Below are 13,988 nucleotides of genomic sequence, written 5' to 3'. Positions count from 1 at the left end.
TAAAATATATAAATTTTTAGAAATTACTACTTAAGAACCAAGTAATAAATAAAATAAACAAATTAAGTAAAAAAAACAAAGAATTTTGTAATCATGTATAATAAACTTATATTCTTTCAACCAACAATTCATTACATGATAAAATAAATCAATAAATTCTCTTAAACGTCTGTTCACGTTTATTGTTTTTCTTCTTCAAATAAATTCTTAATTAGTACCACACAATATTTTAGAATACAAAAAGTTAAAAATAATTATATCCATATAAAAAAGAGTGTTTATATTTTGAAGGAGAAATATTTAAATTGAGCGTCTGAAAATTTTCTCAATAGAATGATAATATTATAACATTATGTTAAAAGTTTGTTTTTTTCTTTAGAATCTTTTTAAAATAAGTTACAAATTGTGTTTAGGAAATGAAAAATAAAATTAACTTTTAACTATAAAAAATGATTTTCTATTTATTATGAAAAGATATATACTATATTAAGATAAAACCTCAGTAACGGTATTCCCGCATGTTACTCAAGACAATAAAAACTCATTCAACCAAAATCAATCATTTTCTCTTCATACTTACTTTCATTTTCCTCTCAATCTTTCAACCCCTTCTCTTCATTCTTTTCACATTTCAAAATTTGTTTTGGTTTATGGTTTTTGGAGATGGGGCAACAAACTTTGATCTATAGCTTTGTGGCTCGTGGAACCGTAATTCTTGCAGAGTACACGGAATTTTCTGGAAATTTTTCAACCATTGCATCTCAATGTTTACAAAAGCTTCCTTCTTCTAATAACCGATTCACCTACAATTGTGATGGTCACACTTTCAATTACCTTGTTGATAATGGCTTTAGTATGTTATCTCATGTTTTGTCGTAATTTTTATAGCTTTGTGTGATGGTTGATTACATTCTACGGATTTTTTATTTTTTATAATGTAGATCTTAAAGTATTTTTATCAAGTTATTCATATAACGTGTATGAATTTTGTTGTAAAATATTTCATTTGTCATGGATTTTGTAGCCTATTGTGTGGTGGCAGTTGAATCTGCTGGTAGACAGATTCCTATTGCTTATCTTGAGCGTGTCAAGGAAGAATTCAGCAAAAAATATGGTGGGGGCAAAGCTACAACTGCTTCAGCTCATAGCCTTAACAAAGAATACGGGTATCTCATTTTTTCCTATTAATAATGTTCGTGTCTAACACGTGTCAATTTCATGTTTAATGTTTGTATTTATATTTGGGTCAATATTTCATAGATTATTAAACATGTACTTAAACATGATTAAGTAATGGTATACACAACATTTTTTACAATGCATGTGCTTGATATAAAAAATAAGCTATAAAAACATGATGGTTAATTGTTCCATTATGTATGAAAATCTACACAGGCCTAAATTAAAGCAACAAATGCAATACTGTATTGATCATCCTGAAGAGATTAATAAACTTGCTAAAGTAAAGGCTCAAGTTTCTGAAGTTAAGGGTGTTATGATGGAAAACATTGAAAAGGCAAGACCTTTAAAATTACTATTGGTTAAAATTCTAATATGAAAATATTACTTTATTCAATGACCATAGTATAAAATATTTTTTATTTAATTTATAGGTTCTTGATCGTGGAGAAAAGATTGAGATGCTAGTGGATAAGACTGACAACCTTCGATCACAAGTTAGTAGTAAACATAAAATATTTCATTAATCATCTTTTGTTTGAAATAGAATCCACAGCAATCAAAAGCTTGACACGTTTACACATTTAAAGCATTGTTGATCGTTCTATTTTGATCAGAAGGTTTAAATTAAAATAGCTTTTACTTTTTATTTGTTAATTTACAAGTTTCAATATGAACTTTCTGATCATAATCAAAGATATGTTAATGCTCTGAATGCGTAAATATGTATAAGGCGACTGTAGGGAATTATCATCTGTTTCATTTCTACGTGCATTTAACGTATTTATATCACATGTTGCAGGCACAAGATTTTAGAACACAAGGAACGAAGATGAAAAGAAAGATGTGGGTTCAAAATATGAAAGTCAAATTAATTGCTTTCGGTATTGGCTTAGCAATAGTTTTGATGATTTTTATGTCAATATGTCGTGGCTTTAGTTGCTTGAAGTAGTTTTTTTTCTTCTCTCAAATGAATTGTACAAGATTCTGTTTGTAATATTTGTGTATGTTTTTAACTTTATGAACACTTTTAGTTGATTATACAACTCAATTATATAGACTAGTCAAGTAGTATATTTACTCAATACGGTATGTTAATTTTTTTAGTTGCATTATAACATGTACATTTATATTTAGTTTAAGAAGTTAGAAGATAGTTGAAAGTAAGTTAGATTTGTTTTACTTAGCAAGCTAAGGCTCAATGTACTTGTATAAATTCATGTAAATACGAATTCTTATTGAATCAATATAAGAATGAGATTCTCTATATTATCAACAATTATTTTGGAGCCTTTACCAAGTATTGGAAAATTTCTATAGTAAGAAAGCCAGACATGTGATGCTTCATATGGAGATTCTAAGATTTTATTTATGGCTGTTGAAGACCAAAATTAAAATTATTTCGGTAACAATGTTCGTAAGAATGGATTTAGTTGTGGTAATGGTGGAATAACTAGTTTTGGTAGATGAAAAAGTCTTTAAAGCAATGCACTTTTGAAAATAAGTTTGGTCACATAATTTATCAATGTTGCCATTTTTCACTTGGCTACAATATAATAGTTATACCTCTACCAAAAGTATTACTTTTGGCGGCTCTATAGATCCAAATGGACGACTATTCATACAAACCACAAGAGTGAATATTGACATAGATAAAAAGAAAATGTTAATAAAAAACCATGATCAAAAGGTCGTATTTCATCTATTTGATAAAGGGAAATGAAATGACACAAACAAACAAACATCTACCATCTGAATCATATGGAAGCCAAGACCATATAAAAGGCAGAACCATTGAAGATCAAGTTCCATCATCGAAGCAAATGACACAAAAAATAGTCAAGCACTCTAATTGACCAGATATGTACTTTGATACACCTTGAATTTCATGAATATGCATGTCAAGCTAATCGAAAAAAGAACGCTTGATGGGAGGAATAATTTCCGCAGGAAATTCCGCAGGTATACCTGCGGAATAATTTCCGCAGGAAATTCCTCAGATAATACGTGTATTTCTAGTAGTGAGTAAAACATTTAAGCGTGAATAGAATATTGTATTAATATGTAAGTCCAATAAATTGATCTTCTTTTTTACTTATAATTGAATAAGAGTAGCATGATATATATTCTTCTATGCACACTTTTAAAAGGAAAAGAAAAGAAAAAGTAAAGTTCTTCCATACCCACTGGCATGTGAAATCAAACACAGTAAATTAAACATATATGACCTTTGAAATCAAACATATATATGCTACTAATTCAACCGTTAACGCAAATATAATATTATCATTATTACTAGCGTTCAGATGGTCACGCACTTATGTGTCCGTTTATCCGTTTTTATAATATAAATCCGTAAAAATATGAGCAACATTTTTTTAATTAAATTTAATTTTAAAAAATACAGCACTTGAAAATTAATAGTATAAGATTATGTAAAAGTATAATAATGTTTTCAATAAAATTATTATGTAAATTATACAATATTCTAAAAATAAAAATTGTAGAAAAATAAACTACACAAAAACAAAGTTATATATATATATATATATATATATATATATATATATATATATATATATATATATATATATATATATATATATATATATATATATATATATATATATATATATATATATATATATATATATATATATATATATATATATATATATATATATATATATATATATATACCCAACATTAATATATTAATATATTGATCTTTAGATAGATTGCTTATTCAACGTTAGTTATTCAAGCTCTGGATTTCCACTATTTTGTTTACTCTATCCATAATTGATAATTGTGACTATTACTACCAATATTAAAAGCAATAATGCAGTTAAACTTCTAGAAGTATTTAAACCTACGTTTTATTTTTTTAATGATTTTTATTCAAGGCGAGATCTTAAATAGTCAATTAATATTTGATGTGTTGATTTTTTAACATTTGTTATGTATACAACTCTTAAAAACTATTTCTAGCTATAGGTTGCCGGTGCTAGAAGGCATATGTTTGTCATAGTTAAATTTCAACTTGCATAGTAAAATAAAATAAGCACCTGCCTTTTTATTTATTAAAGAGGGCTAAGGCCTAAAAAGAAAAAAGGAAAAAACTACATCAATATCAATTTCGAGATAAAATATTCGGATGCATTTAAAACAAAAAACTGTCTAATGAAATTTGGAAAATGAACTCCAAATTTTAAATCTATTCTACTTCATCATGCATCTCCATAAGGCGTAAAATCTAATTAATCATCGAACCTCCCTCTCTATAATTTGAGTTTTTCCCAATTCAAACATTTTAACAACATTTAAGATTGCTATTGAGGAACAGAGGTATTGTTGTTGCTGATTCTGATTCTGTATGTGTTTTTGGCTGCCAAGTCGGGGAAGATAATCATCATCTGTTTTCGGGGTGTCTTAAAACTCGTAAGCTGTGGGAAATGATACAATCTTGGTTAGGAATTATTGTACAGTTTAATTCAAATTCTGTATCTTTCTACTGTAATTTTGTTGAGTCCATGAAGAGTATATGCAAGGAAAAAGCTGCAGGTGGAATTTGGGGAGCTGCTTGTTGGGCTATATGGAAACAAAGAAATAATATTATATTTAATAATGTTGTTGAGGATCTTGATAAAATTTTCCATGATACAAAAATCTTAAGCTGGCAGTGGCAGGTTTTAGGAACTAGGGAGGTTAGAATGTGTGCATTCTATGATTGGTATCATCATCCTTACGAAGTGTTAGCTATGTAAATCTATTGGGGCTGTTGTAAAAGTAGGTTTTGGTGGTGTATTGTATTAAGTTTATGAGTAACTCAGACTTGCATAAAGAGATTGGGCAAAAATGCGACATCATTTGCGGTTGCACCACTTTCAGAATCAAATAGATGTTTGTTTGATTAATATGCATGACTTCACACGGGTTACTCGAGAATCTTTTCACTATATAATTAGGTGGATGATATATCTATTAAATGAGTGTAATCGGCTAGTCAAAGATGATTCAATTCCTAACATTAATATTTACTTATATTTCAATATTATTGTAAACAAGTTATTGATATTTCCAAATCAACATTTTAAAAAATATATAATTAATAAAATATCCACATAATTTATAAGGTCTTTATAGATTTTTTTTTTATTTTCTAATTTTTTACTCAAAAAAGTCTTCCCAAATTGGAGTTAAAAAGGAATAGTCAATGATGAAACACCCCAAATTAAGTAATATCTTCGATAATGAATCCTTTAAGATTTGTCGGGGTGAGTCCTTCAAACACGACTTGCAAAGGTGATTCTTTTAAGTGTTGTCTGGGGGAATAACCAATTTGGTCTTTGTCTCCAAGCACCTAAGATTTTATACTTCTTTTTGGTATGAAGTGGATATTGTACTTGAATAGCTTAATTGACTAGGACACCATTATACCTATTAGATCCGACTTTTTAAGGGTTTAGTAAATGAGATAATTGGTTTTGACCATCAAACATTATCCTTGGAAATATGGTATGAGTTTCCTCACAGTAATCATGGTCGAAAACGCTAATCTCTCAATTTTTTATACACGGTCTTAGCACCTTTGAATACCTTGCTCATGAAGTAGACTAGTGGTTCAACCTTGTTTTTCTCCTAGACGAGTACGTAGCTCATTGACCTATTAGTGACTTAGTGACTGATGAATACAAGTATATGATAAAGTATATGATGTGCTTACCTCGAAGCCTATTAGAATGGGTGGTGTCACAAAAAATATTCAATGTCGCGAACCCCTCGTTGCGTTCGTTTGTCCACTCGAACTTATCCTTCTTCTTTAGAGTAGCAAAGAAGTTGATTACTTTGTCACTTGCAAAAGAAAGAAAATGTGATAATTCAGCTAAGAGCTCAGTTAGTTATTGAACCCCCTTGATGCTATAAGGGTTCCTCATGCTAATGATTGTCTGAAACTTTCTAGGGTTCGCCTCAATTTACTGAAGGATCCTTGCTGCTTATAAGACAATTACCCACATGACCTTCACTAAAGAACCCTTGTCGCCTACTAGACAATTTCATGTTAGACCATCATTGAATGATACTTGTATCCTGCAAGACAATTATACACAGGACCTTCATTGAAATCCTTGCCGCCTATAAGAAAATTGTACGTTGCACCTTCACCAAAGTATCGTTGCGGTCTAAAACAAATTCAACGAACCTTTATTGAAGGATCATTGTCGCATAGAAGACAATTATATACTGAATCTTCACTGAAAGATCCTTGTGACATATAAGACAATTATACGCTGCCAGACCACCACTAAAAAATCAATACCAAGAAGACTCTACGTTTGAGGAACTCACCCAAATAATACTGACTCACCTCAAACAATAAATCCATATTGTCAAAACAATATAAACCCTGAAATTAATGAACGAAATAAATTAATTACATATTAATCCAAATTTAAAAATACTCATACAATGCCCATGATGCATCTAATTCAATTGTAAGATAAAATACTAACGATAATCAAGATTGACTAACATTTAGTGTAGACAATTTTTTTTTATTCTTTTTATAAAAATGTAATTCTTATTTTTAGCTTTTAATATTTTTCTTTTAAATTTTGTATTTTATAATTCAACATATATTTTTATCTAAATTTAAAAGTACACATATAACTAATGCCCATGACCATGATACATTTTAGATGCATCTTTTAATGACATATGTACTTTTATTATTTAGTTTAGTTAGAAAGTTTATTATTACTTCCACCTTGAGTCATTATCTAAAATCTTAGAGATAATGAAAAGGAAAAGATAGTGGTTAAAAAGAAAACAATTTGGCAAACAGTCTTAAATTTTTGGCGTTTTATACCATACTAAAATTTCAAAAGGACAACTCTACAAAATATACTCATTCAGGTAAGTGGTATTGGCATATATCTTAAAGGATATTGAGTGGAATCAAGCCAAACAAACACATAGAAGCATGCACAATAGAAATGCAACAAAGTCATGAGAGAAAGTGATGGCCTCACATGTGCTCCAATTGCTTGTGGAATGGCTCTTTGTAGGGTCCTAAAGGTGAAACTTTTCAAGATTACATGATGAGATTGAGATGGAGAAACCCACCCTTGAAAGAGACAGAACATTGAATGGAATGCTTTTATATATTTATCACCTAACTTTTTATGTCTGTATCCTTTAGATTGGTAGGGACGTTGGGTATACTGGTTGGATATTTGGTGGGGGCCATTTTCCAGTTCGTGTGTGTTGTGGTTTATATTTTGCTCACCTTTAATTTTAAATATATCATGTTGATATTTACTTAATTATTACATATGTGCTGACGTCTAAATGTTTGTTTTGTATGTAAAACTCTTTCTTTTTCTATTATCAGCCATGTATTTTTTTTTGTTGGCAGTAAAATCACTTTTTCTAGAAGATCAAAATCTTACGGGACCCTTTCTAATATATTCTTATAGTATTTTTTATTTTCCATTTTTTTTTTTGGTTTTCATCAGTTCACTAGACAATTTAATTTTGTTCGGATCAGTTCTGATATCAATTGATTTTCAATTCCTTTTCGATCAGAGTTGCGGAGAATTGAATTGTGAACATCCTTATTAAATTCAACGTCAATCACCATTAGACGAACTAACGATTGGTCCTATATTTTTCTTTTACCGAAAATAGTCTCATTTGGGATGTATTGGTGCACTAAATATAAATATCTCTCATAGTCTATTCAATTATTGATACTCCATATGCTGGTAGTCTACCCGATTTTGCTAAACTCAATATTGTTGGTAGAATGACAATATTTTGTACATTTTTTTTGTTATTGTAATGTATCGTAGGATCGGCCTTTAAGGAGGTTGACACACACAAGTTTTTAAAGTGTTTGCTTCCCCGCGACCTTGACCTTCAAGGAATGTGTACGACAATGTAGGATCATAATTCCAATGATAATCATAAGATTCTTTGAAACGATCAAGCCGAGGAGTAAGAGGTCTATGGAATAGGGTCATAAAGGTTTATCTCATACTAAGATGTTATTATCGAGTGATCGATCTGAGCCTTACTCATCTCAGAAAAATACAACTTTCATTCACCATGAGATACCCGTCCATACCCTATATTTTTGTACCTTATCCAATTATTGTATGCTAAAGACAAAATATTCCATATAACTTGTACTCCCATGGATTTAAGTCTGACAATGATTGGAGGGTTCATAAACTCACAAAACCCTAGAAAAGGAAGTATATACATTATATTCCCTCCATCTCACAATGAGTGACGCAGTTGACCATTTTATACAGATTAAAAAAATAAATAAAAAAGAGAGAGAATAATGCTTTTACTAAAGTACCCCTTATCAAGTATTGAGAACGATAAAAGTAGTATTAATTAGAGGGTAAAATTGGAAAAAGTAATTAATATTGCATTGGAATTTGAAAATGGTCATTCATTTTGGAACATTTTTATTTTTGCAAATGAGTCACTCATTGTGGGACGAAGGGAGTACATAATTTTTTGGGTGGTGATTGATTCTCTATACACTTAATAATCAAATAAAAACCCTAGGCAACCATCCCTCACTATGTGGAAAGACCCTAGGACCGTGTTATAGACTAGAACGTTGAAGCCTTTCATAAGGTTACAGTGAAAAAATAGATGACCTTTCTCCCTCACCATCACCATCAACATGAACCATTTATCACGACACTAGCATGATGGAATGACAACATATCAACCACTACCAAAAATGACTTGAATGACATTGTACTAAATCAACTAATAAAAACGATGATATAGTTGTAAGAGCATATTGAAAAGCTACATGTGAGGCTGTAAGAGCAGGAGCATCTAAGGCATGAAGCCATATAGCCTTTGTATGACGATCTAGAACCTTTGAATTGATGACTTTGAAATTGCACCCATCGTTGATATCATTTTAGTTTTGATGATTTGTCAATTTGCATGTATATGTGTTATTTGATTTATCGCATGTTTGTACTTTGTCCATTGTATGAATTTATTTACATTGTTGTTGTAATTCATTTGGAATAATTTTTATTCGTTTACTTTAGCTATAACTAGTTTTTGTACCTATAAGAACCTCTCCATTAGTTGATTTGGTAATTGTATCCATAAAAATATTTTTCTTTTTTAGCCTATAAATTGATTTTGTATCAATATATATTATGTATTGATTGAATCACAAGTTAGCATAATTGAATCAAGGTTGTAAAGATGTGTGATTCGAATCATGCATAATGTGACTCGAATCATGAAGTCTTGTGAAAGTTGAGAATTGGCCCTGTCTCATTGAGTCAAATCATAGAGGAGTGTGATTCAGATTACAACTCTACTCGAATAGAATCATGAGATACACATGACTCGAATCATAGTTTCTTTCCTTTCTTCCCAACCTTTGACTCAAGTTGTTATTTTTTTGCTTCAAATAATTACTTTATGATTTGGTGAAAACCCATGTCTCTGTTGTTTTTAGAGTGTCTCTACCCTCTAGTACCATAATTTTTCTTCGATCTCTTTTGTTTTTGTGTACGAGTGAAACTGTGTCACAAAATGAGTGAGAATCTCAAAGTGTGAGAAAACACAATCTCTAGTAACATCATTGTTTTTTTGTAGTAGAACAAAAAAAAGAAGAGAGAGAGAGAGTTGATTAATTAATTGATGGAACTAATCAATCTCTATACCATCATCAATAACCTAGAGATCCATTTATGCCAAGAACCTTGAGAGAACCTAGTGTGTATTCTTCATTCACCAAACCCATCTCCTTGTTGATCTCTTGCGATTAGCCTCATACAACGTGGATCTTGTGAGTGTTAGTTGTATGTGTGAGAGATTCTTCAAATACTATTCATCATCTTCAACCTTTTTCAAGAACCATTGTAGTGGATCTCGAACTTTAAAGATTGAGTGTGAGAAGGAGACTAAAGTTACATTTAGGAATCTAATATTTGTGTATCAGGTGGAAGAATCATTTCTTGTACATGGATTTTGGTTGTGTTGTTCATAAAAAGAGAACAGTGTCTCTATACTCCATCGAAGACTTTGGTGAAACCTTGTGAAGGTTGTTGCAGAACAAAGTTTGGAATTATCTGATTATTCGAGGCTAATGGCAATTGCCCCGACAAGTCTTTGTTAGATTCGAGGAAAGAATGCTGCAGAAATGAAGCTTGGAGAGGGTTATTGTGGACAGAAAGATTATTGGATCAAGATCATTGAGGATCTTGTATGTATCACTTGAGTATCTACATCAATAAAAGGAATTTTCATTTGATTTGTGTTTAGGCTACTACAGTGAGTCTATTAGCATTTGGTTTGATAATAGTTTGTTGTATCAGAATACTTGTATATTAAATCTTGAAAATAGTGGAAAACCTGATTATTTCCTAATGGTTTTAAACCATTGAAGACTATAGTAGATTCCTGCGAGGACAATACCATTGAACCAATATATATCTCAGTGTACTCTCATTTTTACCTATCTCTCTTTAATTTTATGATTTCATCATGTAAATGTTAAATCATAGCATAATTTGTATGCAATCTAGGTTAGACTGTGCTTATATTGGTTGATTGTATAAGCATAGGTATGTGTTGCATCAAACATATTGAATCATCTTTAAGTAAATTGTGATGAAAAGCATGACTATATTGGGATATTAAATTGCTTTGATCAAGAAACTTGAATTATAATATTTAGTTTATTTCCTTGAAAGGATCATGTTTTTAGAGACACCATTGAAATATATTGGTTAGAATTCATGTTGATCAGATTCTAAGCTTTCATCTTATTTTGTTTTCACTTCTGTCCATTAAACTCTAATTTTGTATTAAAAATTTTGAAATTATTTTTAAAGGAGACCGGTATATTCAACTCTCCCTTCTTGAACTTTTTCCCATTTATATTTCCAACAAACATACATGGTAATATCCTGATGAAAGTATTTAAATTCATACTTCTTACTCAACTGCCACTAGTAAACAAGTTGATGGGTTTGGGCAAAGAAATTGGTGTGATTATCATCAGGTGGAATTTATGACACTAGGGAATGTATAGTCTTGCAGAATAGGATCAAGCATCTTAGTTAAGTCTAAAAACTCGAGAAATATGTATGAAGATGAAGAAAGACACAAACCATATCACCATATTTGTAAGTGCCTAAGTATTCTAACTATCCCCCGAAAGAACAAATCAAACTTTTGAAGAAAAATGGGTGTACTTGAAAAAAAATTACAAAAAAAGAATACGAGGACGAACTTATATGTATAAACAAAAACAACACTATAGGTTTCTCCTAAAGTGATACTTTGACAAAAATGATTAACTTTAAGGACCATTATCTTATTATGTTTACAGTCAAATACTTTGAAGAAGTTCAACCATGTAAAGATGATACAATAGCCACATAAATGGTAATAAGAAATTTGATGATTAACTAAGTATATTGGTAGATCACGTAAGCTCAAATAGTATTCTTAAATGAGAATTTTCCAAGATGATGGAGTTTCCTCACGAGATCATTAAAATGTGTGGAGGGACCCTCATGGGATTTTGGGAGGTGCAAGTACAAATCAATGGGTATGTGGATTTTTGTACGACTTTAGATGAACAAGAGAATGCAAAAATGGTGTATGAAGTACATGATCATTGGCATCAAATCTTCATAAGATACAATTATTGTCTCACGAGGCACGAATATGTTAGGGGCGACATTTCCAACTTGCCTCTTATTCTACAAATACAAATTGTGGATAAGGAGAAAAAAAAGAGAAACTAAAGAAAAAAGAGTGACATTACAATATTCTAGATTTGGATCTTAGATTTGACTTAGAAAGAGATGAACATTGAGCTCATCCTTTAGACAACTAAAAGGGGAATAAACATATTGTCACATGGCCAAATCATGAAGATATGTGCATCTAAGAGTGAAGTTACTGGAAAGGATTTTAATAATTTTTTGAAAGAAAGTTCGCTTGCATTGTGAACAAGAAACATGCTAGGAATAAATCCGAACACCATATATCATTGATTGTTAGTCGATCTTAATACTTGATTAGTCATGCAAAGGAAAAGGCTTATGAGGTATAGAATAGATAGGTAAACAATATTGGTCAATGTTAAAAAAGAAGGATCTATGTTCATAGATTATACCATTTCGAAGATACAATTATGACAAGGTAAAGACATAGATTATACCAACTCAAAGATACAATTATGACAATATTATTTGTCATGATTTGAATGTGAATGAATGATTGCAAGAATCAAAACAAAATACTTTAAGGTAAGCATTCATATGAAAAGATAGTAAAAAATGGTTGAAAGATGAGATGCATTAGTTGATAAAAAAAAACATACTTGGGAGCTTGTGAGTCTACTTAAGGAAAAAAAATGATGGATGCCAATGTATCTTCAAGAAGAAGGAAGGTATTATGGAGATTGAAGAATCAATATCTAAGGTAAGACTTGCTGGAAATGGGTTTACTCAGGTGAAGGAGATTGATTACAATGAAGTATTTTCACCCATGGTAAAATATTGATCTGTAAGTATACTTATGAAATTGTAAGTAAATACGATCTTGAATTGAAACAGATGGATGCCACAATGATTTTCTTACACAAAGATCTTGAAAATATAATCTACATGGAATAGCTAGAAGATTTTGAAGAGGAAAAGTCTAAAGTGTGTTTATTTAAGAATTAATTGTATTGGTTTGAACAAATCCCAAGGAAATGGTACCTCCATCTTGAAGAATATCTTCTTAAGCATGGTTTTGTGAGAAGTGGTTATGATAGTTATGTATACATATTGGAGAGGAATGAGGAATTCATTCTCTATATTATTTTATATGTTGATGATATCTTGATGTAAATATCTTATGTGGAAGAGATCAACAATCTCAAAAACAATTTAAATGGATAATTTGAGATGAAATATAATGGTGAAGCTAAGTGGATTATATGGATGGATATCACAAGAACCCATAAAAGAAGTGAATTGTTCTTATCTAGTCTAGTTACTTGAAAAAACTGGTGGAATGGTTTATAATGCAAGATGCTAAAACCATCAATATTATTTTAGGTTATCACACAAATCCCTCCGGTATGTAATATCCTCAAATAAAAGAAGAAAATAAAATAATGGAGAGTAATACTTATGAAAGTGGGGTTGGAAGCATCATGTATGTTATGGCTTACAGCAAACTAATATGCAATCACTACTACAAAAAACGCACCTAACATCATACATGAAATGCGTTTGACCTTGGCTACGGAAGCGAGGTAACGAAAGGTGTCATGAAAATCTACCCCTTATCACCTCGGATATTAAATTATCGAGGGGCAAAGTTAAAAGCACGTGGGTTCGATTCCCATCATCAACATTTTTATTATTTTCAGAACTGGATGGCGCGTCCAATATTAACACTCGATGTTTTTAAGAACCGAGGTGATAAATTAATGTTCTTACCACGATTTATTGAGAAAACTGAGGGGTTAAGATTTTTTTGTACTGTTGTTTTCACGTGTATAACTGAATACATAACCATATTTTGCAGAATCCTGAAACAGAGACATTGTACATTTTGCCAATTATTCAATCTAAAACACAAATATTCATTGATTACACCAAATGCAAACCCAAAATGGCACACACTTTATAATTTTGCATCAAAACTAAAACAAATGATTAATAAATAAAAGCAATAAACCATTTACTTATTAGTTTTCCCATTTCGCCTCTTCATGATCACAACAAATAACATGCATAACA

At 30.5% G+C, this 13,988-nt stretch overlaps 1 protein-coding gene across 1 annotated transcript; it reads left to right on the top strand.

The window, feature by feature from the left end:
* The first annotated feature begins 591 nt into the window (after nucleotides 1-591).
* On the top strand, nucleotides 592-2,252 carry LOC131600234 (putative vesicle-associated membrane protein 726). Its single transcript, XM_058872426.1, has 5 exons — nucleotides 592-853; nucleotides 1,025-1,166; nucleotides 1,396-1,516; nucleotides 1,614-1,676; nucleotides 1,982-2,252. The coding sequence occupies exons 1-5, from the start codon at nucleotides 664-666 to the stop codon at nucleotides 2,129-2,131; spliced, it is 666 nt and encodes a 221-aa protein (XP_058728409.1). The 5' UTR covers nucleotides 592-663; the 3' UTR covers nucleotides 2,132-2,252.
* The last annotated feature ends 11,736 nt before the right edge of the window (nucleotides 2,253-13,988 follow it).

This window comes from Vicia villosa, linkage group LG4 (assembly GCF_029867415.1).
Source record: "Vicia villosa cultivar HV-30 ecotype Madison, WI linkage group LG4, Vvil1.0, whole genome shotgun sequence".
Taxonomy (NCBI): domain Eukaryota; kingdom Viridiplantae; phylum Streptophyta; class Magnoliopsida; order Fabales; family Fabaceae; genus Vicia; species Vicia villosa.
This window is presented reverse-complemented; position numbering and strand designations above follow the sequence as displayed.